The sequence below is a fragment of the Apium graveolens genome, chromosome 7 (assembly GCF_009905375.1).
Source record: "Apium graveolens cultivar Ventura chromosome 7, ASM990537v1, whole genome shotgun sequence".
Lineage (NCBI taxonomy): Eukaryota > Viridiplantae > Streptophyta > Magnoliopsida > Apiales > Apiaceae > Apium > Apium graveolens.
This window is the reverse complement of record NC_133653.1, coordinates 2,681,306-2,708,344: the sequence shown is the minus strand read 5'-3', so window position 1 is coordinate 2,708,344 and position 27,039 is coordinate 2,681,306. Positions and strand designations below refer to the sequence as shown.

At 33.9% G+C, this 27,039-nt stretch overlaps 2 protein-coding genes across 5 annotated transcripts; one reads left to right on the top strand and one right to left on the bottom strand.

Annotated features, from left to right (window-relative positions):
• Positions 1–3,983: 3,983 nt before the first annotated feature.
• On the bottom strand, positions 3,984–11,873 carry LOC141671888 (pre-mRNA-processing factor 39-1). 2 transcript variants are annotated; one of them, XM_074478314.1, is made up of 14 exons: positions 11,722–11,873; positions 9,648–10,066; positions 8,793–8,896; positions 8,192–8,421; positions 7,742–7,909; positions 7,282–7,645; positions 6,649–6,792; positions 6,285–6,437; positions 6,085–6,201; positions 5,749–5,829; positions 5,389–5,538; positions 4,955–5,263; positions 4,553–4,660; positions 3,984–4,318 (listed from the first exon to the last, which is right to left on the bottom strand). In XM_074478314.1, the coding sequence occupies exons 2-14, from the start codon at positions 10,063–10,065 to the stop codon at positions 4,208–4,210; spliced, it is 2,457 nt and encodes an 818-aa protein (XP_074334415.1). In that variant the 5' UTR covers position 10,066; positions 11,722–11,873; the 3' UTR covers positions 3,984–4,207. The 2 variants fall into 2 exon arrangements, with proteins under 2 accessions (XP_074334415.1, XP_074334416.1); XM_074478315.1 differs by having other exon boundaries at positions 3,984–4,315.
• A 7,310-nt stretch (positions 11,874–19,183) lies between these two features.
• Positions 19,184–26,518, top strand: LOC141670493 (uncharacterized). Of its 3 annotated transcripts, none has more exons than XM_074476370.1 (13): positions 19,184–19,351; positions 19,449–19,531; positions 20,543–20,600; positions 21,480–21,539; positions 22,049–22,178; positions 22,957–23,183; positions 23,272–23,364; positions 23,448–23,519; positions 24,813–24,845; positions 25,327–25,467; positions 25,573–25,629; positions 25,903–25,998; positions 26,116–26,517. In XM_074476370.1, the coding sequence occupies exons 1-13, from the start codon at positions 19,256–19,258 to the stop codon at positions 26,155–26,157; spliced, it is 1,188 nt and encodes a 395-aa protein (XP_074332471.1). In that variant the 5' UTR covers positions 19,184–19,255; the 3' UTR covers positions 26,158–26,517. The 3 variants fall into 3 exon arrangements, with proteins under 3 accessions (XP_074332471.1, XP_074332472.1, XP_074332473.1); XM_074476371.1 differs by having other exon boundaries at positions 19,187–19,351; positions 22,960–23,183; positions 26,116–26,514; XM_074476372.1 differs by lacking the exon at positions 19,184–19,351 and having other exon boundaries at positions 19,451–19,531; positions 22,035–22,178; positions 26,116–26,518.
• Positions 26,519–27,039: the final 521 nt, after the last annotated feature.

The following is a 27,039-nucleotide window of genomic DNA, read 5'->3' as shown; positions in this document are numbered from 1 at the left end:
ACGATAGGTAATCAACTATTAGCATCTCAGCTTTCTGAGACAGACCTTCTGATACAGCTTCCACACTAGAGTCAGGTGATGATGATGAAGAGTTTGGCAGCTGACTACTTGGCTGCGGTGATGGACGCCACTCTGAAACGAGTATGGATGTTTTCTCAGAAAATGTCTGAGCAGCAACCAATGTTACAGTTTTCCCCTTTGGAGCTTGCAACTTCAAGTTAAGATGTTCACACAACCCAAGTGATAGGAAATACCATGGATTAGTCCAACAAGAACAAATAGACCAAATTTAAGCATGCAGAACAATATGGCATACACAAAAGACTATGATTCTGATGCATCAATTACTCAAGGAATGATCCAGCATAGGCATGAGAAACTAACGAGAATTGGTAGAAACTAGCAGTGATAGAAAGAGGCACATACTATTGAAGCATGAGTAAATTGCTGCGGCTCTCCAACAGCAGATGGAGGTTCTTGCTCATGATCTGCCGCCTCATAACTTAGAGATGTTGAGTCCTCTACAATATCTTTTTTCATGCATACTGCTGCAGCTGCAGGCTCCTTCTGCTGATCTTGGAGACTGTACTTACCAATTTGGCCATTTTCTTCGACATGAGCTGAAATACTGCTGGTTTCCATCTCACATTTAGAAATTTCTGAAAATATTTTAAATTAGTCAATTAGATATCATATCTGAGTTCAAATTAAACCAATTGTTTCCATGATCTCCAAATTTCAGATTCACTTCAATTACATTAATGACTATATACCTGGATAATCTAAAGGGGGACTAGAGGCAGTTGGCTGAGTACCAACTATATCTTCCGAAAGAGCAGGCTGTGGATGCAGGCAATCAGCTCTTTCCACCTGTAACAATGATCCTTGATGCTGATTTTCAGTTCTGGCCTCCGATAAAATGGGTGTTTGATGTTGGTAAGCAACTCTGCTCTCCAGAAACACAGATGTTGGATGCTGGTGAATGGCCTCTACGCTGAGAAAGTGAAAGATATCATTTAAGAATGAAGTAACCCTCTTCTTGAGGAGCAAGGAGAAGAGTCTGCATGAACTTCTTCCGGCCTCTGAATTTCAGGGATTTAGCAGAACCAGAAACGACAACAAGAACACCTCCACTCCATGATTCGAGAGAATTTATAGCCTTGATCTCGATTCCAGTGAAGTCCAGTGACATAATAAGTTTATTAATTTGCTGCACAGGCATGAGAACAGAAACAACAATGCTCTATGTCAACATCTGGATCATAAACAGGTACCTCTTGCCCTCATAGGCATGACAAACACGCAATGATGCAAAGTAAAAAGCACAATTATAAATGAAAATTTCAAGATTACAAGGGATCTCATCAAATAAATAGCTTCTTGAAGGAGTCAAAACTGACAAAGAAAGACATCAATTACCACAATTCCAAGTTATAAAATAAATAATTGAACAAGATAAAAATTGAAGAGATGATGAGTAAATCACCAGTATCCCGGAAGCAGTGTGTGTTGATTCCTCAGAAATTCGAATAATTGTGCTGGCATCATTGTAAAATTTATGAACATAATCGAATTGTCCCTGCAGAACTTGGTAGTATTGTTGAACAAAGCAGTAACCAACCTACAAAAAGATTATAACAACCAAGTATTCAAAGTTCAAGTAAGGTATGGTTTGTTTAAGTAAACAATATTTTAGGAGAGGGGAAAAAAATTACATATAGAAGTACCTGATCAGCACTTACAGGGGATGCTGGATATGCCATTTATATGAAGAATCTATGAAGGCAGGAACAGTACAACCACTTAAACTCTGTAAGAAGGAGATTTATGTATGTGGTTTAGTGCTTCACAACAGGAATAAAAGATCTCTCTCTCTCTCTCTCAGACACTCTCTCTCTCTCTCTTAGACACACACACTCTCTCTCTCTGTCTCTCTCTCTTCCTCTCTCTCTCTCTGTCTCACTCTTTCTCTTCCTCTCTCTCTGTCTCTCTCTCTCTCTTAAACACACTCTCTCTCTCTGTCTCTCTCTCTTCCTCTCTCTCTCTCTCTCTCTCTCTCTCTCTCTTTCTCTTCCTCTCTCTCTGTCTCTCTCTCTCTCTGTCTCACTCTTTCTCTTCCTCTCTCTCTCTGTCTCTCTCTCTCTCTCAGACACACTCTCTCTCTCTCTTAAACACACTCTCTCTCTCTCTGTCTCTCTCCTCTCTCTGCTTTCTCCACTCTTTCTCTCTCTCTCTCTCTCTCTCTCTCTCTCTCTCTCTCTCCCCCTCTCTCTCTCTCTATCTCTCTCTCTGCTCTCTCTCTATCTCTCTCTCTCTCTCCCCTCCCTCTCTCTCTTATATGTTTGTTCCTGTCAATATATGTGCATGCATGTGTAAAGTGAAAGGAGAAGTAAGAGTAGAAAGACAGTTACCTCTCTGGCACTCTTTGTGACCGTAAATGTTTGTAATAACATATAAATGGACACAAACGTGTGTAACAGTGGGAGAGATAGAAATGGAAAAAGGAGATGAACTATTGGAAGAGGCAACAAAAGAGCAAGTGAATAAAATATGCTGGGATCCAATATAAACTCTAGCATTGCTTCATATAATATTCATCTTCAGAGAGAACCAAGAAGGAACTTTTGCTTAGTTTATTTTCTGAGGATAATATTTGACAGCAGTTCCTATCTTCTAGCTTGTCGTGGTACTTGCTATGCATTAATCAAATGCTTACACTTCTTGTTTTGAAAATTTCTATACAAATCATATGGAGTGTTTGTTCATTAAACCAACAAAGTTTAGAAAAATGTTATTTTCAGAGCAATATTTTTATTTTTTGTTTTCGGAACAAAATTTGAGTAAAAACAGCAACCTCCTGAAAATTAAGACAAGGGTAATTTGATAATTTCAGGTTCTATTGTTATGGAAATAAAAAAATACTCCAGAAATAATCCTTTCATCAAATGTTAAAGCATGCCAATTGAAATTGAGAAATCTTATACTTCCTTCGTCCCAATTTATCTGTCTTGTTTGACTTTTTGTGGTCAAATTGACTTAATTTTGACCGTAAATTAAACATTAACCTTTCATTATTTTCAAAAACTGAAATATACATATTAAAGTAGATTACATGTCCTTCTAATGATATAATTTTTATAATTTTTTTCGATTATATATCATATAAAATATTTGGTCAAAATTAGGTCAATTTTACCATAAAAAGTCAAACATGACAGATAAATTGGGACGGAAAGAGTACATATTTCTGATAGATACATATTGAAGAACTCAATTATTAGACAGAAATAGACATAACTATTTCTTTACCTTATTTTCAGAATCTAACTGTTGTACTAGGTCAAAACTAATACTCCCCGATATACATTTCTCATTTTGACTTCTGATACTATTTGTGGTAAGCGATTGACTATTAATTTATATCTAATCTATAAAATCAAATATAGTCATAAGTGGTCTTGTTGAATTCGTATTTATGAGTATTTTAATAATATAAAGTTTTTATATTTAATACTAATACGAAATTAAAAATATTAACAATAAAAAATGTGTATTAACAAACATGTCAAACACAAATAGGAAACGTTTTTAGTGAAAGAGGGAGTACAACTTCTAACTTCAAAGGGAGAAAGGTAAAAAAAAATAGATACAACTTTAAATATTTATTTTAGCATTAGATATTCAAAGCTATAGTTTACACGAAACAATACCGAACCAAACATTACCCAATTTATACCGCTTATTGCATATTTTAGATTGTACATAAAACAATGTGTAGATTATATATTATTCTTTTAAATTTTGAATAGATTTTGTAACCTTGACTCTGATTTCGTCAAGGCAATGGTATTTTTTAAAAAATACAATAACAAAATTGCAATGCCTCCTAATATTATGTTTTATATTTCTAGCCTGTTGCAGATGCATGTCAGTTATGTCATAGTTGATGTTTCACTAAAAACGCACAAAAAACACCCTGCATATTCTGGGGAAAAGACGGGAATCATCCTTCATTAAGCAAGTAAAACTCCCCCAACCTGCACTATGCTAAGGAATATGAGAACTGGCAACATAGATGTCAATCGAACTAACAACCTCAACATGGTAGCCTTCTCAAATTCAAGTTTAAACTACACGGTGCCGCAAAACAAAAACATACTAAAATCTTAGCTACAAACTGAAGAATCATGTGCTACATTTTGTCTCTTCAGTAGTAAGTGCCATAATAAGCTTGCGGGGCAACAGCAGCAGCAGGTTGCTGTGCTGGAGCTATTGCTGGTGTAGCTGCTTGCACGTAAGTCTGCTGGGGATAAGCCTGCTAAGAGACGAGAGACATCTAATAAATACTAGAAAGCAAAGAAGAAAGCTTTACTAAGCAGAAATAAGGGCCAACCCCCAACGTTTATGAAAGGATAATGAAGACGGATAGAAATTGATAATAATGGGGTGCCATTTATGTTAAAACATATTAATGTATAGACCACTTATGACTTCTGAGTCCACAAAAGAATTAATGCACATAAAAAAACACGGTTGCAACAAACTGAGTTACCTGAACTGTGTACGCAGGAGGATAGGCGCCATAAGCAGCAGCAGCTTGGGGCACAGATGTCTGTACTTGTGGCTGGGCATAAGCATTTCCATAAGCACCATATGCAGCCTACAGATTCATCATTATTACGTCATGTTCAAATCAAAGATTATAAAAGGCTTAAGAATATGCACTTGGTTTTAGACTCCACAAACCAGGTAGTGTAGTTTCAAATGTGTTCGTGGTTTACTCTTCTAACAGAATCAATAACATTAAACAGATACCTGAATTAAATAACTCATTGCTTCTGCTACCTTGTTATATATAATCTTGGCAATTAACTAACATCCGAAAGACGGAACTAATTTTTACATTTTAATAAAATTAAGACACTGGTCAAAGTTGCAAACTGACAGCATTTACCTGCTGCTGGGTATAGGCAGGGGTGGCCCAGTTCTGTGCTTGAGGTTGGGCTTGCGTAACTTGAGGCCAGGCTTGAGGTTGTGCACCATAACCTGCTGGCCATTGGTTTTGAGCACTATGATAGGCACCTATCACTGACGGGGAGGATGAATAAACACCAGATTTTGCTAGCTTCGTTTTCTCAGATTGCAGAATGTCATCTGCATGACGTTTTTTGGACTCTGAAGCGTTCTTCTGCACTAAGAAGAGTTTGGCATGCCTATCTTCGGCCTTCTTAACAGAGTGAGCATCCCCAAAGTTGTCCAAAAACTGCAAACACCCGCAGTGGGTATAATAGCAAAAACACATAAATGGGACATTCTATAAAAGATCCGCACTTGACAATTAATATTTTCGAAATTGCAATTTCTCTCGATAAATAGTTGCTTTTTTACCTCTAGAAAGATGCTGGACACCTCCTCTCTGTCAATAAAACTTGCCGCGCCAGGATTATCAGGATTGGGTGCAATAAATTTATTAATCAACGGGTCAAGAAATTCTATCCGTTTTGGCGTTGACTGGATTGTTTCAAAATGAATAATTGCCTGCAATAGGACAACAATAGAGTTCAAGTTCAAATAGTATTACAAGCAATGAAAGTTGATCTCTGTATCAATAAGTGTACTTGTGAGTTAATCGTGTGCATGTGTGAATATACATATATGTGTATGTAGAGAGAGAGTGAGAGAGAGAGGGAGAGAGAGAGAGAGAGTGTTTGTGTGTGTGTGTGAGAGAGAGAGAGAGAGATGGGCAACCTCCAGAAGTGATTTTGATGGTTGGCAGCTCTCAAGTGCTTGCTCAAGAATTTCCCTTGCCTTATCCGTCTTCCCACAAACCTAAAAACAACACGTGTACAAGTCAGCACATGCACTAGTCTATGAGCAACAGTATAAGAACTTCAGATACCAGGTACAGGCTTCTATCATGATTTAAAGAACTGCAACAGTGAAAATAATGAACTGGATCTCTTATTTTTCTTAGTTACGTGATAGGTTTATGTACAATTATCGAAAAGATATTTCCAGCCAGATTTAACAAGAGTGAAAGAGTTGTAGGGTGCAAGTGTCCTAATAGGTAGGGACGAGACATACCAAATACACAAATCGAGAGTATTGAGCAAACAACTGGGGCAAAGTCTGGGAATGTTCTTTTCCTTTTTCAATTGCAATGGCCTGTTCATACAAGGAACATGCATCTTCGACATTCCCCTGCAAAATTACCAAAAACCGTTTACAAACATAAATCACTGAAACCATAATATGTTGTCAAATACTTGGTCTAACAATCTTACCAGTCGATGTTCCATATTTGCATGTCTAACGATTGCTTCCAGGAGACCTGGTGAAATTTCAGCATGCACTAGTTGATAAGCTGCTCGTGCCCCTGGAATATCACCAGAGTGCTCCCGAGATCGAGCAGCAAAAAGGTGAATCTCGGGTCGTCTCTGCAGTCATCAGAAATAATTCAGACACTTAAAAATTTGTATGGTGTTTACAAACGTAAAACTAAAATCTCAGCACAACCACTGAGATAGACAGAGAATACAGTAGTTGCACTCTGTTTACCAAATAACAAAAATACACAGATTATCGGCAATAGAGCAAAGATGATTTAATGGTAATTATTTCTTGACAATCAAAAACAATTTCCCATACCTTGACGAAGACTTGAGTAGCACGAGCAAGTGCATTCTCCGCTAGATCTATACTTCCTCTAGCTTCCATGTCCAAAATATATCGAATCCAATACTCGGGATAATTGGCACAAGCAATCAGGCATCGCTCGTATAGCTTGACAACCTGGCCCAAAAAAGTATAGAGGATTAGAATTCATATCAATGTTTCATGTGATTCAAATAAAAATCTGAAACAGAGAGGGCTAAGGAGTAACGAGTAAGATCTACTCCGTTGATGGAAAAAGGAGGCCCCTCAAATACGTATCGAGGGACCTTCCTAGCCTGATAGACAGATGGTTAGGAAGATAACACACCTGCATGCATAACATTAGAACTTTAAATATTTATTTTACCATACAACACGATCAACCCAGAATGTTCGACTCACAAATGAAAGTTTGAAGTACTTAGCCTTATAGAAACCAAAAGGAAGGCCCATGCTTTAGTCCAAGTTCAATATCCCGTTTTTAAAGGGTTCTTCTTCCAACGGTTAGCCAATAAAGCAAATGATGCGGCAGATATTACTAACTGTAAGTCAACGCATAACAAGGGCAACTAACTATAAACCAGAAATACAAAATGAGGACTCATCCAGAACAAGAAAGCAAAATACCTTTTGGAAGTCATCTTCAGCTTCTATAAAATCAAGATAGTTATTCCAGTTTTCAAGTTCTACGGGATTTAGTGGGCGAACATGAAAGTAAGGCCTCTTTATAGCTGTTTCAAAACCAATGATCTTAGATTGGAACTCTCTAGCTTTGTTATACATTTCTTCTCTAACAGTGATATACTTCTCCAACTCCTCGGCTCCTGTTATGCCTGCATTTACAGATTTAGGAGACTCCATGGAATTAGGATGAACCTCCCCCTCAACTTCGTGACCAGGACCACCAACCGCAGCTGCAGCAGAAGCAGCTGCAGTTTCTTCAGCAGTTCTTAACTCCGACAGAGGCCGATGTGCAACTAATTCCCTGAAGCTGCAATACGAGTTGCATGTTCAAGTAAGCTACAGGAGACCCCAAGTACGAAGAGCTAAACAATAATACGAAAAAGCATGTATTCAGAATAAACACCTGGTGAAATAACGATCCAGTTGCTGATTAGGGTTCTCTAATATCCGAGTGTAGATCATGGCAAGACGAGACCATTCCTGCTGGGTGTATTCATACTCGATGTATTTATCCCAAAGAGTATAAGATAGGAAGTCCGACCCAACATAAACCAAACCACGTTCGAATAGCCTGAAATTCATAGAAACAAACTCTGATAATTAAATACAAAAATAAATAGATAAAACCCGTGTGGCATTTACTAGACAGCTCAAAAAAGTTTCCCTAAAGAGTAATGAGAACCGGTAGGAGTGGTCACTCTTTTATTTACAAAAAATGCTGCGTACTAGCTTCCGAAAGCTAATCATACACAGGAGCAAATATTAAGCCATATTATAAGCGCAAGTGATAATGAGACAATTCAGTGAGCATCTCTTGTACATGATTCACTCATAATAATTAAACAGTACACACCTTCTAATAGTGTCAGGATCTCCATATGTGTTAATGGCGAAAACACAATAATGCAACCACATGTCTACGGAATAGGTTACTCCTTGTACTGCCCGCTCATAGACCTCAACAACTTTGTCACTAGAGCCCATGTGTTCCTCGTGATCTGCATACTTCTTCCAATAACCATAACACAAAGGAAATTCTGCTAGAAATGCATCATAAACTTTACGAATCTTCGCTATGTGTCCCTGAGAACAAGGGAAGTTGATGTGTTAGTTCTTCTATACAGAAACAATATTGAAGTTGTTCCTAATAGTCTGATACCCACCACTCAATAGCATACTATTAAAGAGCCCATATTGAAGTTCTTCATGACTATATATACTAACATACTATCCATAAAAAGAGGTGGGAGGAAGATAAGTCAAAAGAACGAGTAAAGAAACTTTACTAACGAGGGAGATAAGGCTCTTGAATATTAAAGAGCCACTCATAGCCTTTTAAAGCCTTATTTTGTTAAAAACTCCTTTCTAAATTGAGAGGAAGAGAGAGAAACCCTTGAAGATATTCCAACAAGACATAGTCCCAAACTCCCTATTGATGCTAAAAGTTCACTTACCTCTGCTACTTTCTCCGTCTCTTCTATCAGGGCAGTCCAGGCATCAAATTCCAGAGAATTGGCTCTTACTATGCTCCAGAGTCGTTCTTCTTCAGCAGACAATGCTGCCATCAACATATTTCAAAGAAATTAAATACATCTAGTAGGGAACTTATTACCTTTTATGACTTAGCAGAGAAAGTACAGGAGCAGATACTGTTTATTCTTTTAGATAAATGAACAATTATTTATGACACTTTCTCCGGTAGATATATAACAGATTACTGGTAGACATCAAATGTACGCAAAATCTTAGACCTATGACTCAGAAAAGCATCAACGATCAACCTGAGCACAGAAAGTAGAAACTGTTTTACTAATTAAAACCAGTATTATGAATGTTAAGAGGTTATTAAGGTAATCATGTGATTATTTCTCAAAACTTACCGAGATAAAATTGCACTTGACGCCAATTGCACTTTACAAGATAAAGATGCACCTGCCCCCAAAATGTGGCAGCTGACATTTTTTTATATTTACAATGACCTACTCATAGATCTAATATAGAAGAGACAGTTTGGACTGGACCATCAAGCATGCTACTTCCATTTCACCTCTATCAAGCACCAAATCTCTTGCCCTTAAAAATAAGTTTATAGAATATTATTGAATTCACGTCAAAATCCGTGATAAAAACATACCGATTAATGAAACTCTGAGGCCATAACTCATTGCCTTGTTATCGTACAAAATTAATATTTAACTAATGCATACCAAAAACAATCATAGCTCAATATCTAACATTCCAGAGCACAAGACTACATGGATTGTAAAGTTCCTAATTATAAAACTCAAGTTGATTATGTATAGTGATACCAGGAGCATCGGAAATGGATGTGGTCCCATTCTCGCCATTATCAGCTGAGACAACACTTTTAGATTCAGTAGTATCAATCCCATTTAAAGAAGTATAAGCAGAAACTTGAGATGTAACCACTGATTCACTAGCAGAAGTGGCAGCATTTTCACTAACATCATTTGTTGTAGTAGGAACCTCCTCCTTGGCGAGATTATGATTTGCATCATTTGCATTTTCATCAGTTGGATTTTGAGTGTTCTCAGATGTATTATCTACCATCGTCGCATCATTAGAAACTTCCATATCTCCAATTCCTTTATTAGAAGGCACGTCTCCAGCATCAGAAGTGACAGCATCAGTTAAGGCGTACTCAGTGGATGTATATGCCATTGTGGATGCAGATGTCTGAGTCACCACTGTATCACTGTCACCCATACTAACAAACAAAACAATAATTTTTAAGTAAAGCCAAAAAATACTAGAGTTAACATTAAATGGGCAATGGACATAAACACATATACACTTTCATTTCATGCCGCATAAAAACAATCTCAAACATTCCACAAAAACTAAAACAAGTGCACACAAATTAATAAGAGATCAACATTCATAAACTATAGATATACTAAATCTAACACCAAAACACCCCACCCCCAAATCAATCCTATTACATACCCAAACAATAAAATGTAATATCTCGAGGTGTTATAAACAAACAATACGTAAAGGACATATAAAGCTTCACCTAAACTACCAAGCAAGGCGCGAAACAATAAGTCAGTCATATTTCTTTAGCCCCAATTTATTACACAAACCAGAACAAAAAAGACAAAAAAAAACATTAAAGCAGCATAACCACACAAAACAAGATAAAACCGAAACCGAATTCTCCAATTTAACATCGCCTAAATCCTAATCAGCTTACGAACTCAACCCCCCACACCCAATATTTCAGTAGCCCCAGATAATACAAACCAGTGTCCTAAAAAACCCGAAAGACAATAAAACATTAAAGCAGCATAGACAGTAACAATGTAACACAAACCCCAAAAAGACGAGTTCTATAACTTAACATCACCTAACTCCTAATTAGCATACGCGCTCCGTCCCCACCCCAAATATCTCATTAGCCCAAAATTACACAAACCAGTGTCCCGAGAAAACGAAATACAACAAAACATTAAAGCAACAGAAATAGTAACAGAAACAAGAAAAACGAAACCGAGTTCTCCAATATAACATCATCTAAATCCTAGTCAGCTTACACACTCCATCCCAACCACCAAATTATACAAACCAGTGTCCCGAGAAAACCAAAAGACAACAAAACATTAAAGCAGTATAAACAGCAACACTGTAACACAAACCCGAAAAAAACGGGTTCTCCAATTTAACATCGCCTAAATCCTAATTTGCGTAAGCACTCCACCCCCACCCCCAATATCTCATTAACCTCAATTATACAAACAAGTGTCTGAAAGACAATAAAACTTCAAATCAACATAAACAAAAAAAACGAAACCGCCTTCTCCAATTGAACATCACCTACATCCCATTAAGCTTAAGCACTCCATCCCCACCCCCAAATATATCCTCAGCCCCAAATTAAACAAACCAGTGTCCCCAGAAAACCGAAATATAACAACAGAATAAAGCAAAATCAGTAACACAAACATGAAAAATCCGAAACCAAGTTCTCCAATTAAACATCGCCTAAATCCTAATCAGGTTACGCACTCCACCCCCACCACCAAAATCTCATTATCCTCAAATTATGCAAACCAGTGTCCCGAAAAAACCGAAACCGAGTTCTCTAATTTAACATCACCTAAATCCTAATGATCTCACTAATTTACGAAACCGAGTTCTCGAAACCTTATTATACACATAACAAAACAAAACAACTTCAATTAATTAATTACAAACACTAAATTACAAAAACCTAGATAATATTAAAACATTTATAAAAACCCTAGAAAACAATAAAACAATTATAAATGTGTAAATAAATATGTGAATTACAAAGATACGAAGAATGAAATAACAGTGAAGATAAGAGATGTGTGTGTATGTATAGGTGTGTGTATATACCAATTGATTGAAACTTGAAGGCTTTGATTTGAAGCTCGCTTTTCAAAGACGACTGTGTGTGTATATGATATGTGTGTTCTCAGATTTGTAAACCTAGGGCCCGTTTGGTGGTTACTATCCTTTATTTATCTTTCGGACTTTTGGGTTATGTAGTGTTGGGTTTGATTGTTTTGATGGTTTGATGGCCCAATTGGTCTTTATTGGGATTTGCGAGTAGAAAAAACCGAAACTCAAAAAAACCGCTAAAAATAGATAAATCACACCGAAAAAGACATTTTATGTGATACGGGAAAATAATAACAGTCGTTAGATCTTAACTCTGATGTCGAAACTACTCGCATAGCTAGCAAGATTTAGGGTTCGAATATCGCCAACAGCAACACCATTATATTATCTATTTTATGTTAGTATTTAAACTGCTCTTGTAGTTAAATATTTGTATTCTTTATTTTCTAAACTATATTCAAAGATTCAAGTTCAATTAAGGACATATTATATTTAGTGTTTATATTACCAATTTTCAACAAACAACAGGTAAAGGATCATGAATCAAAATGTCATAAAACATATATAATCACAACTAATTAATCTTTTATAATTTATTTTTCATCTATTGAGAAAATAAACATCAAATGCAAATAATATTAGGATAATATATATTATTAAAAATCATTTGTGTTAAAACCTTATGTGCATCGTACAAGTATTAAATAGTATTAAATGTTTTTAATAGATAAAGTAAAAATCACTTGATATATAAATACTGTTTTTGTTATTAAGGTTTGGTTAGTATTTTTTGGTAGGGAATTTTAATACTAGGTTTGTTAAAAATGTTGAATTTTGAGGATGCGTATTAAAGTACTCCATGTCTCCCTCTGTTGCCCATCAATCAAAATTCACGTTTTTTTATAAATTTACTATATTTATTTTTTAGTGTCCATAACTAAGTTTAAATATTATCATATTAGTACGATTTAAACATATTTACAACTTATTTTACTTTATTTATTAAAAGTGAATAAACATTCTGAAACAATGAAACTGAAAATGTGGTCAATACAAATAAAAGAATTAAATATTTATTACCTTTTGACGTTGATAATTCAATAAAAATAGAGCAAATATTCAAATTTAATGTGAGGATGAAAAAGTAGCGAGAGTGTGATCATTAACTCATTTATTAAGAATACATGAATTTTACTTAAAAACATTCTAATTTATTTAAAATATCGTATTTCACGGCAAACTAGCCATTTTAAGCACATAATAATATAATGAATAGGTAGATATCAACAAAAATATATGTGATTTTTTAACAATATATCAAAAGATAATACTTGTATCTTTCAATAAGTAATAGAATATATATCATATTTTTCATGTTTATGATATTTTTCAATTGTATGTATCTAATTTAAATTGGATCAAATAAATTTCTTATGACATGCATTGATTTACAAGATCGTTGGATTGTAAATGATATGACAACATAAAAATAATATTTGCGCGGTGATGATAGTAACATGGTGAGATGTGTTAAAAAATGGATAGTGAGTAAATATATGAGGTGAGAATAAGAAATAAGTTAGACTCGACTATGACCCCATAAAAATATTAATTTATTTCTTGAAACGGGTACACTAAACTAGAGTTTGTACAAAGATGTGTGAATTTATACAAATTATGTGCCACAAAAGTGTCATTAAACAATTATAGATTACATATTCATTTTAACGCTAGTAACAATTTCTTATTACATATTTATAACTCATCTATGTTTTTTTATTAAATTTCTACTAATATTCTTCTCTATCAACATCGCAAGTATTGATTGAACTACACAAAAGGGTGAGTGTGTAACACTCCTATACAACTTTCTAATCCAATTAATATTTTACACAAACAAAAATTTTCATATCTTCATTTTGACTTGTCGATATCTCTGAATTCTCTAATACAAAAAATGACTTGTCGATATCTCAGAGATCTCTATATACATTTTGACTTGTAGATATCTTTGAGATCTCTTATGATAATTTGACTTGTCGATATCCTCAATCTTCATGTCTTCATTTGGATTGTCGATATCTTTGAGACTTCTCTATAAGTTGCTTTGGACTTCTCGATAAGTCAATCTGGAGCTATCGAATGACTTCTCTATATGACTTGATATGTGAATTGTTGATATCTTGACTTAAAACATTTTTCCTAAAACAGATTTATTCAACTTCAAGTTTCTTCACAATTTCTCTGAGGCATGATTTTCTTGATCTATTTCAAGAGTTTATTCTTAGGTTTGACACTGTTTACAGAAAAATACTTCAGTCTAGTCTTTGACATTTTTATAGACTCAAGTAATACAGTAAAAATACAAATTTAGATTATCATACAACTCATTCTTAGGGCTGTCAATTTGACTTAACCTTTTATAATACATACATTTCTTGCACAACATATCTCATTTCTAAACTTCAAGATAAAGATCAAATTGTGGGGGTAGGTCTTTGTAGTCGTTTTTGTACATAAAATATGCACGAATCAAATACTTGTTACATAGTTCTCGAGCAGACTTTAGGGTTTAACAGTTTCTTATTCCCCGTGGAGAATTTCTAACGGTCAAAAAAAATTGTGGAAAAGTTGCACATGTGTTGTAGACTGGTTGTATGGTCCCGATTTCACCGATATTAGTTAATGCAGTCTTTGATACATAGCCTGTATGATAATCGGTGTCCAAGTAGTTGAAATTTGTGGGGATTCCACAATCTATGCTTATGAACATGTAGAAAAAAATGCGATTCTTAAAATGAGTGTTGTGTTGCTTTACAGAATCCAGAGATGATGTAATGGACGATTATATTTGGACAAAACAGTGAACAACTTCACTGAATTTAGGAAGGATGTAATGGACGACTGAATTTGGAGAATATTGTGAGATATTGAAGGCAACTAATTATAAAAGGTGTTACAAACGCGATTTAAATTTGCAGGTGATACGCGAACTGAGAAGAGTGTTAGTGTATAACTTAGGTACGTGAAGTAGTGTAAAAAATAACTCATTTTTCTGAAGTCGTATTTATGAACTTTAAATTTGATATAACAAGATCAAAAATTGAATGAACGTGACTGTAGTCAAATAATAATATAAAAATAAAGTGATTGTCCATTTATTTAAGTGTAATGACAATATTGTTTGTAATTATTAAGTCAATGTATGTAGTTTATAAAGACAAATGGTGTATAACAAAGATTTACTAAAACAATTTTTTTCTCATTAATATAAAATATATAAACAATATCGAAATCCTAATATGACATATGTAACTAAACCTTATATATTTATATAAAAAGTAAATATCTTAATATGTTAAATACACGTTAGAAATTTGCTTCGAATATCATGACCCGCGTGAAAAATATGAAGTAAATAATATTACATAGGTCAAATATTATGACTATTGCAAAATCAATCTTCATAAAATAGTTAGGTAATTAATTCACTGGAAGACACTAACTTTTTCTAACTTGTTATATGTTGGTCTTAAATAAGACATAATATTTAAATTTATTAATATGTTTGGATATATGTTGAATATGAATATAAGAAATATGTAATAAATGTACCTTGGGAAAAATATTTGGTAAACATACAGTAATTTTATTATGGAATTAGTTTAAGTTGATAACATGCTCGTTACGTAGCATTAATAGAATAAACTAATAAAGTTATTCGTAAAGTGACAAGAAGCAATGTTTAAACATTTATAGAAACATGTAAAACATTATTGGAACACAATTTTTATTATATTAATTTATTAAACTTGTTGAACATTTTTAGAAAAAACATCTTACAATCTTATACTAAATCTTTTAAATTTAATTTAATTGTATAATTAGTTTGCTTGGCGTATTGTTAACACATCAGTTGAGTAACATGTTATTTTTACAAAGCATTTCAAGTGGTTGATTTTGAGAAACTAGTGAAAGCTAGCACTATAACCCATGCAATGCACGAGCATGCTTTATAGTACGCGAATTGATGTTATTATGACTGTAATTATTGCTCCGATTTTGCTCTATAATATCGTTTGGTTGCCTTCCAGCGATTTATCAATGAAATTGCCGATTTTTGTAACACTACATTAATCTTATAAATCTTTTTTTTATACCTCTGATTTTTTCTTAAACTGGTTAATATAACAAATATGATTCACCTTACTATCGTAAAACATTGTTGTAACCGCAATGAACTTGATATTTTAATATTTTATCATATATATTCAAAAATTTTGAATTAATATTAGTTTATATTTGATTTGGCCATATAATAAGAATCTCAACTTCGTTATAAAATCCCCTCATAACCCACTATTTTATTAGCATATAAAGAGAATATCTCTTATAATTCTTAGATTTAATGCTTGATACACTGACATTGTCGTTTTCAGATTAACTAACATATTAAATTTTTTTGTTTAAAATAAATTTATTTTATATAGAGTCTGAAAAAAAATAAGAATTTAGTATATATATATAGACAAATATGATTAAATTTTGGGAATTTGACAAATATACCAACTTTTGAAAATTTATTTGCAACTCTACTACCTTACTTAAAATCTTGCAAGTTTACTATTTTTTTAAACATACAAATAATTAAATTGCAAAAATACCATCTTCATTTTCCCGTTCTTTTTTAACTTTTCTGCCCTCTCTCTCTCACTGTCTCTCTCTCCTTCCCCCTATCTTTCTTGTTCTCCCTCTCTCGCACTCCATCTCTCTCTCACTTCATAATCCCTGTTGGTATTATATGAGATTTAATCTAGTTTTCATCTCTCTCTCCACACAACTCATCCAAACTCCCCTTTCCCCAACTCCTCCACCTCTTTTTCGATTAGTTTTTGATATCGAATAATACATCGATTTCTCCGCAACTATCCACTTCCCCTGCGCTGTATTCCCACCCACATGTAAATATAGCTTCACAACATTTTCCCGCCTCTAGGGTTTGCGATTCCTTGATTTTCAGCTTCTGTAACTTGGTATCTATGTTTTCTAGGGTTTCATTGTCGTGGTAATCATCGTCGACAGCGGCGTCGGTTTGAGAGTCGGAATCGGATTCGTAGTCAGAGAGATCGAGACCTTCGCGGCTTTGCGAACCACCAATGGTTAATCGAAGAAAATTTTCAGGGCGTGTTTGGATGGAAAAAAGATGAAATTGATTGTTAGATTGTAATTTTTGACGAGTGAATTTGATTGTTTTAGTTGATTTTGGGGTTGTTTTTAGTTGATTTCATGGTTGTTTTGTGGTATTAGTATCGGCCCCGCAGGGGCATTCATTTTTCGTCATTTGCAACCACCCGGGCCACTTATTTTGCAACTAAATATAATTTTCAACACATTTTTTCAAATTTGCATTTGTGGTTGCATATATGGTTACTATCAGTTGCAGATAGGGGAGAACATGGGTCGGTTCAGCTCGGTTTCCGGATAAAATCGGAACCGCAACCATATATCTTCGGTTTTTAAAATTGAAAACCGTAACCGCCGGTTCGGATCCGGTTTCGGTTTCGGTTCAAAAATCTCTCGTCCGGTTATAATCGGTTCGATTGCGGTTACAAAACCGGATGAAATTAAAATTAGAAAATGAAAATACAATTATAAATAAAAAAAATATACTTAATTCAAAATTTATTTCAACATTTTAAGTTTTACACAATGTACCAAATTTATACAAACTTGGTCGAGAGATAAGAAACATGAACTCCAAATATATTAGCAACTGTAGTAATAATACTAACAGTTCAGCACAATAGAATTTTTTTACAAAAAAGGTGACAAATAAGGCCTCCAGATTGATACTTTAATGAAAAGTGATAGAAACATGGTACATTACACTACACTGATACATTTATGCTTGGTTAACGGTGAAAACTCATATATACGGGTAGAGTAAATTTCTATGGAGTCCACCTTTTAATTGGAGTATTCGGAGTCCATCTATGTTCTGCAAATAAAATATCTTCTAAAATGTGTTATCTTACAAAACATGTTTCACAAATATCATTACTTCAATAAAATAATGCAAATCTCCTATATTTACAAGTACAATATGTATGTTCTGCAACATGAACATTTATGTTCTGCAAACTAAGCATGTTTTGTAGAATAATATATTTTGCAACGTTCTACTTGTAAAATTTATGCAATCTGCAAGATTTTCAATAAAATTGTGATATTTGTAAAATATCATTCGAAAAATAATAAGTTTTGGAACAACTTAAACTATATTTTACTTACAGAAACATATATGGACTCCAATGACCCCAATGAAATAGGGGACTCAATAGAATAGGGTAAACAAAACAAAGTTTTAGTTTTAGATCTTAGGCCAAATGAATTAATTCTTGTTCGAATGATAAAATCTTAGATATTTAAAATTGTTTAAGAATTCATAAAATTTATATAAATAATATATTTATTTAATTATTTAAATATTCAGTTCAGTTCGGTTTTTTCGATTCGGCTTTAACCAATAACCGGACCGGAACCATGAAGTCGGTTCGGTTTTCAATTTTTCGGTTTCGGATTCGGCTCGGTTTTTTCCGGATCGGTTTTTACCGGTTTTTAGCGGTTTCGGTTTTATTTCGGTTTTTTTCTCAGCCCTAGTTGCAGATATGGTTGCAAATGCAACCTCCGTATTTTTGCAAATTTTTTTTGAAAGATAGTGTTTTTGCAATTTGTTTTAAAAAATGACTGTATTTTTACAAAAAGTTTGTAAAATTTGGGTATTTATGAAAAAAGCCCTTAAATTTTAGATATCTAATTATGGGTTGTTAATATTCAATAATAATTAATAACATATATAAAATTATTAATATTAACATATGTTATTAAATATGATAATTATTGGTATTTATTGGTATTTATAAATAAAAAGTAACATTGATTTAGCTGGAATTCATACATGGTATTAAATTTGACAATTATTTATATTTATGAATGATGGGTAACTTAGTCATTTTAAGTTGAATAAAATGTCTAATCCAACCCCTATTTACTTTATTATATATATATAATAGATTTGGGTAATTATACCACTGACAATGTTCAAAAACTTGAGCGAATAACCGATTAATCTAAGTTCGGACGGATCCGTCTCGATTAATAAAAAATCAATTCAATATACAATTTTTCAAAAAACCGGTCGCAAAGGGATTAAGCGGCTGAATCGGGTCAAAAATCGGTCGAATCGATCATTTTTTTTTATTTTAAAAATAATTTATTTTAGCCTAACCCAACCCATAACCCCCGGTAGCCCAGCACATAACCCAGCCCAAACCGTAACCTAGTCGAGCTCCACCAACACGCCAGACCCGGCCCGGTTCATCCAACGATCCCGACCAATGCCTTCAGCCCGTTTGACCACTCTACCCTCGTCTCGGTCCTTCTAGCGACCTGTATAAAAATTATAGCAACGACACACAGTGACATAAATTTAAATTTAAATTTCTCTAATCAGTACTACTCGAATAAGATGGATTCAGAGACGAGTTTAGAGCTGGTTAGAAAAGGCACAACTCTACTCCTCCTCGATGTTCCTCAATTCACTCTTATTGCTATTGATACTCTGGTATAAAACCCGAAACATTAAAAGTTTGGCGGTCGATTTACGATATAATTTGTTAAGGCGGTTACTGTCTTACTGATGTGTAGTGTTTAATTGACAGGTGTTTAGTGCGGGTCCCAATTTCAAGGGTATTAAGATGATTCCTCCCGGTCCTCACTTCTTCTATTACTCTCCCTCCAACAGGTTAGGTTTTCGTAATTTATACTTGTCGAATTACGGTGATTTGTGTTACTTGTTAATTGTCGTATTTTTTGAGTTTTTGTCGTCGTGTTAGTGTTGGAAAGTAGAAACTGAAATGTAATTGAAATTGAATTGTAATCGAGCTTAAATGAAGTATTTAGAAGGGAACTTATTGAATTACCATTCGTTCGACTTGTTATTTGTTGTATTTTCGAGTTTTCGTCATCAGGTTTGTGTTCACAGATGGACGGAAGAGTACAAACTGTGTTTATTTTGAAACTGAAATGTAGTTGTAATTGAATTGTAATTGAGCTTAATGAAGTTTTTGAAAGGGAAGTAGAAGGGAACCTAGTGTTGTTAAAGGTGTTATTAATTGTGCACGTATTGTTTGAGTGTTTGTTATAAGGTTTGTATTCATCGAGAGAAACGTAGAAACTGTGTTTATTGGATGGGCGGGGTTTTACTAGGGGGTGAGATGAAAAACTGAAATGTAATTAAGAATGAATTGTAATTGATGAAAATCGAGCTTAAATGATGCATTTAGAAGGTAACTAGAAGTGGAACCTAGTGTTGTTACAAGTGCGATTAATTGTGCTTCACACTTAGGCACTATATTTAGAAGGGAACTAGAAGTGAAGCCTAGTGTTGTTATAAGTGCAATTAGTTGTGTTCGCGCTTAGGGGAAAGTGTATGATATAGTGCGATTTTGAAATTAGTAAGAGCACTGTTGAAGCAAAAAATTTCACGGAGTTATTAAGAAATGAAGTACCCTTATAAAACGGAAGCTGCATTCCTCCTTGTGGCAATGAGTAGTTCTCATACCATATTTCTAAATTCAAATGTATACCAATTCGCAGTGTCAACATGACCTGTTGGCTTATATCATAAACATTGGTGTTATTAAAATTCTAGTTCACTGGCTAATCAGTTTTCTATTTTTTGTTGCTACTCTGTCATTTTATTTTTTTACTGAATGTAACAAGTTAATGATCATTCTTTTACTTCTTCATGCAGAGATGGAAATGAATTTTCACCTATTGTAGGCTTCTTCTTTGATGCAAGCCCCTCTAAGGTTGTTATGATATTATATATAATTACAGATCGAGTACTGCTATAGAAATCCTAATTTTCAGCTTACTACTATGTAATTTGACATGATCTTATCTTACTATTTCTGTCAACCTATCATAGAAAGAATTGTGATTACATGCATCAATTATATCGCATCTTTAATATAAGTCTTTTTGCTAGCTGTGGGCTGAAACCTTCACTAATATTGACAATTGTGCATGTAGTGATGACTATGAATTGAGCACACTTCTCTTTTAGTGTTTTTGTTCATAACTTTCTTATATATTGTTTTTTCTTTCTGTTACTAGATAGTTATGTAACTTATATTGTAAACTTAAGGCCAATGTGATTTGTGCACTAGCATTTGATTAAGCTGGAGGTGGACAGTTTGTTTACATGTTAACAGCAAGGATGTATCATCCATGCTATTGTAAAATATATAATTAATATGTTAACAGCAAGGAAGTTTTCTATTTTCTATTTTGTTTAATATCATCCATGCTATTGTGAAAAATATTATTTTTGGTTTTTTTAACTGAAAAAGTGAGTTGCATCCTTCAAGTTCTTAAGTTCAAATTAGTTGTATAAAAAATTATCAGTTGATTGGAAGAGACTGCATTAGAAGGATTTTTTCCTGCATCTTTAGGTTTCTCAGTTAGTAATATCACTAATTAGGCAATATTATATGCTAGTTTTATACTGATGTCAAGCCATGCATATTGTGGGCCATCACGTTTTTTATTTTGTTAAATGTATATTGTATGAGGTTTGGACTCGTCAACTACTTCTAATCTGTAAAGTGTGTAATATATGCTACATAATAGTGTTTGTAGATAACTCACTTGTTTGACAACTTGTTCGACTCATGACGACGTGGCAGGTGATCGTTCATAAATGGAATCTAGAAGAGGAGCGCTTCATCAAGCTATCGGAAGAAGAGGTCTGCACTTAAACAATGCATGCTGGTTTTCTACTTATTATCATTCTTATGCACATCAGTCTTTTGTTCAAATTGGGAATCGTGGCTTTCATCCCAAAAGCTAGACCAAATACTTGTACTGCAAAAATATGTTGCCGATTGATTTGTATTAGCTAGCAAAAAATTCCCCCTCCTCTACTGGTATACGTGCTACACTACAGAACTTTGAGTCTGAGTTAGCTAATCCAGTTTTTACTATTTTTGTGAATGAAAACATTTTCTGGTTGTTCATAGCCATTGTATAAAGTTTTAGTTGCATTGCAGTATATTCAGCTTGTGAATATCACATGAAAATTTCACGCACCTATGTTATGCTTCAGTACTTTATTATTCTTACAAACTATTGTTACCTAATATTGCCGACTGTTAGTAGATTCTCCTACAGGTCTTAAGTTACATATTGCAAATTGAGTTGAACTTGTATGTTCTTGTTAGCACCTGCTAATTGTTGATTAGGTTTTCATTTGAAGGAAGAGAGATATGCTCAAGCAGTGAGAAGTCTGGAGTTTGATAGGGAACTTGGACCTTATGCACTGGACCAGTTCAAAGAATGGAAGTCATTGTCAAACTACATCACAGAGAGCACGATTGAACGAATCCGTAAGTTTACTTGGCCACACTGGCTACATTCTAGAACTGCTACACTTATATTATTTTACATTTTGTATAGCCGTCTTCTTCTATGTTCAGGCGTAGTTTTTCACATCTCTTTGGCTTTACTTACTCTGTTATACATGCTCTCATTTGAAATCTAATACTTGTGGGAACTTATTAATGCAGATGAGGTTTTATTAAATTTCTGCAAATCAATTTCATAATTTGAAATTTATGAGTTATTATCTTAGCATTTATTTCCTTTAGTTGTGAATGTTTTTTGGTGAGTATTTTCTGTTGTAATATTTTGCTGCCATGATTATATATGTGAATATAACAGAGATCAAGCAAAGCAATAATTGATATATTTTGTTTTATTACAAGCCATTACCAGAGTTTAGTATATGAAATGTTTTTTTAGAAAATGTATTACTTGCTGAAAAGTGAAACATTAAAGAGAGAGCAAGATGTGTCTAATAGCTAATTTGGTTTGATGAAATATGTTAGATTACCCTCAAAATCTGAAAATATAGGTAAGAACTTCCTGTAATGACTATGTAATATTTATGTACAATTATATTCTCCAAAATGAGCATATTCTCCAAAGTCTATGATATAAAGAATGATAAAGTTGACATCGTACATCTCTAATTCTGAGGCGTTGTATGTAACTAGCTCCCTATATGATTGCTGTGTAAAATATTTTTTCAATTGAAAAAAAAATTATGTTACAGTACTGCAAGAGGAAATTACAATAAAAGTAATCCTATTGCATCTCATATAGCAGAACCCATAGGAGGGGAAATTACAATTGCCTCTGAACCTGAGATGAGTGGGAACATTCCTAAAACAGGAAAGGAGAAAGCTCTTGCTGAACAGTTATGTAGCAGTAAGTTCTCAAGATCCTCTGATAAAAATCAGAAAGTACACTGTTACTACACATCAGTTCCACGGCTCATTAAGCACAAGGGGATGTGCGCAAATGAACTGACCTCTTTGAACCTCGACAAGGTATGCTCAATTTCGAATTCTACTTAATTATAAGAATGAACAGGTACTAGATATTTTTGCAAGGTTTGACTTAATACCCTTTGTGTAGACACAATTGCTAGAAGAGCTATTAACTAAAGAGTTTGGAGGTGCTGAAGACTTGCTTCTGGCAGAGTTGCAATTTGCATTTATTGCATTCTTGGTACGTACAAGTCAACTTATTTCAACCTTATAACAACTTGAATTCTTATATTCTGCGATATTAAGCAAATATTCAAATCACAGATGGGGCAATCACTTGAATCCTTTTTACAGTGGAAAACTTTACTTACCCTCTTCTTTGGCTGTACTGAAGCAGTAAGTATTGAGATATTTTAAGCTTTTATATTAATCTGGGTAGCTCTTCTCTGTTGTGTGTGCCTTCATGCTCTGTATCTTTTTGACATGTATATGATAATATGACTACTTTTAGCCACCAAATTCTTCTTTTTCTTTGTCAAGTAATGATTTTATCAACCCAACAAGAAAATACATCAAAAACTAGGGCAAACCCCAGTCTCATCAAATAATCGAACAAGATCTAGTAACTAACAATTTAACCACAACAAATAACTCACCTGTAAGGAAGAAACAGCAAAATAAGGAAAAAGAACTGGTACAACATGCTAATCAATGTGAAGTCAACACTCTCTAGAACTCGTTTCTTTTTAACTTGCATCAACTGCTCAGGCCTTCATGCCGCCAAATTTTTTGCATGAATTAAGGCGATGAGATATCTATTATCTAAATTTATCATAAGTGTTACTGTAGATTGCACATGAGAGACCCCGGGTAGTGATGTGTTTCCTTTTTGTGGAAGTGCATGAGTTATCAACTCTACTAAAATTATATGGTGTTAGGAGGAGGTCTTAATTGTAACCTACATCATAGTTGTCTTCAGCAAATACTGTATTGAACCCTTTGATGACGTAATTGACAGTTCATTGTCACTCATTTAGAATTTGCTTTAAAATTTGGGTTCCTGGCAGTTATGATCTTTTACCATAACATTAGAGGCTTTTGAATTAATTTAATTACCAAAGCTTTCTGTAATTAGGTGAACATTGAAGTCGAAATTAAAAAATTTAGTAAAAGCAATTTTTGCAACAAGAGAAAGATAAGGTTTTTTTAGGACTCCACATATCCTCCCGCTGGTACATCTGAACCTGTTTGATCTGTAACGGTTTTTTTTCTGAATTCCGTGATACATTTTTTGTATAATGAGGTATTAATATGTTATGAGAGTCGGCATATTATAGTTTTCGCTTAAAAATGAATTGTTTGCCTCTGGCCCTGGTTCTTTTTTATATAAGTTATCTACATAAGTCATCTGTTTATTATCTAATTATGCATATAATCTGCACATTTATCTTCAGGTTCCTGCTATGTGAAGCGTTTTTTATATTTCAGTCTCACTTTTTGTTAACTGATTCTATTATTGAATTCATGGGGTAATTTTTTTTTAAATTAGGCAGTAAGACATAAGGCAAAGCATGTCATACCACTTGTGGGCTAAGGACTTGCTCGAACTTTTCATTCCTCTTTCATAACTTCTCCAGAGTATAGATCTTTTAAGCCTGTAATAATCTTTTATTTATCATCTTCTTGCAGCCTTTCCGCACAAGGAGTAAACTATTTACCAAGGTAATATTTCGAATCCCTAATACTTGTCCATTCTATTAATTTCGAATAGTGATTCCGTGAACTACTGCAACAGACACACTTAATTAAGTTCTAAAGATTAAGCCCAGAAAAGGCGATGTCTACAGTCCTTGCGTTTTCTGTATTTTTACATTTGCTCGAGTAGTTGCACTAACAAATTCATAATTAGGCAGGATAATTCAATTGGTATGTCATCACAACAATTAATTTCGACGAGTAGTCATTGTATTCTCTGTCCATCTAATCCTTAATTTCTACAAATTCCCGGGGGTTTTAACTTTGCCAGATATAAGCTGATAAATTTTTCATGCTTTTCCTCATTCCTATCTTGTTTAGGTGACAGCTCTATCTTATTTTATTAATTATAACTCCCCCTCCCCTTAAAAAAATGTCAGTGACCTGTCTTCTAACTATCATTTCCAGTCTAAATGTGCTGAATTCTAATTTACCACTCTCTTTGCAGTTTATCAAAGTCTTGTACTATCAGCTCAAGTTTGGACTCCAAGAAAATAAAAAAGATGTTGATGTTGAACGAGAGAGCACATCAGTACTGTTTGATGAATCTTGGTTATCCGCTGATAGTTTTATGTACCACCTCTGTAAGGTATTTTTTATTGTGGTGGATTAGTGTTCTGTAGCTATTTCTAATTTTATCACAGATTGCACTATGATCAATCAGATAATTTTCATCACAAATCTTGTGTTGCAGGACTTCTTTCAGTTAATTCTTGAAGCACCCGTAGTTGATGGAGATCTTATTTCTTGGGTGTGTATCAAATTTCAGTTTCATGCAGTATAAAACTTGCATTTGGCAGAAACTTCAGAGCCTTTTTTTAAAAATGATTGTTATTTTGAACAATTAATATATAAATTGGTCAAGTACAAGATGAAGGATATTCTTGTTTTAAAATGTGATATACCTTGTATAGCTACTTGTCAAATTCTGTTTCAAAATTGATAATTGTGAAATATTGTAAGTTTACAGATTAGTTGTTAATTCAGGTAGGGTCTAATTAATATTCTTCCACTGTTTAACTAGACGAGGAAAGTTAAGGAGCTACTTGAGACAACTCTTGGATGGAGTTTTCTGCAATCGGATACAATTGATGGAATTTACTTTGAAGACAGTGACGAGGTTTGTGTAATGTAGTTTTATATCTAAAAAATGGAAGGAAGAAAGATTATTTGTATGATTGTAAATTTTCATCTTTCTCTGTCTCAATCTGCTAACAGCCATATTGATTACATGCAGTTTGCTCCGGTTGTTGAGATGTTGGATGATCATGTTCAGTAACACAGATATAGGTGAAGCCGGCCATGGCTGGAATTTTGTAATGTATGAAATCGTGGGAAGTTATCTTTTTAAAAAAATAATGTGCGGGGTAGTTATATTAGACATCAAATACAGAGACGATTTAGGCAATTCAGTTTTATGTCTGTGAATATTTGTAACATATACTATATGTACATATAGTGTTCTGTACTTATTTCAGAATATTTTGTGATGTACCGTAAGGCTTTTTGTATCTCGGAGTGTAGTAGAGAGTCTGATTATTGTATCTCTAGGTTGTATCCGCATGGTGTTGTGTATCTTGGATGGTAGTTGTTCTCCCCCAGGATTTTACCCTCGTTTAGATTGACACATGTAAGTGCTTCTTTTTCACAATTACTTCCATGTCTAGAGCATTTACTTCGCCAAATAATTAAATAAGTTGTGACAGACGCGGTTGCTTAATTTTTTTAATCTACTTGGATAAAGAGTAGGTTAAATTAGACTCACTAGCTCTTTATTGTTTCGGTAGTAGGTCATAGTTCTTCGAGTACATGTCATTTCCGGGATAGTAGCTTTCGTCTCATGACCAAAATCTATCTCGGTCTTCAGGTTTTGTTTTATTAGTTGTTTTGTTTATATAGCTATTTTCATTTGGCTACTGCCTGCCATTATTCTTGTGCTAGCTCTTTTGTTTTAATTTTATTTGTTGCACATTCTCTCCCTTGCATTGTTTATGTACCATAATATGACGTTCATAATCTTTCTTTGGTTCTTTTCCTCAAAAAATTATTGAAGAATTCCTTTTCTGGTTTTCGTATAACAGGCACTTTCCGAGTTTATTCAGTGGTTTATAAACGTTTATCTAAGCATCCACCGACTACTGAGACGCGAGAGTGAGTAAAG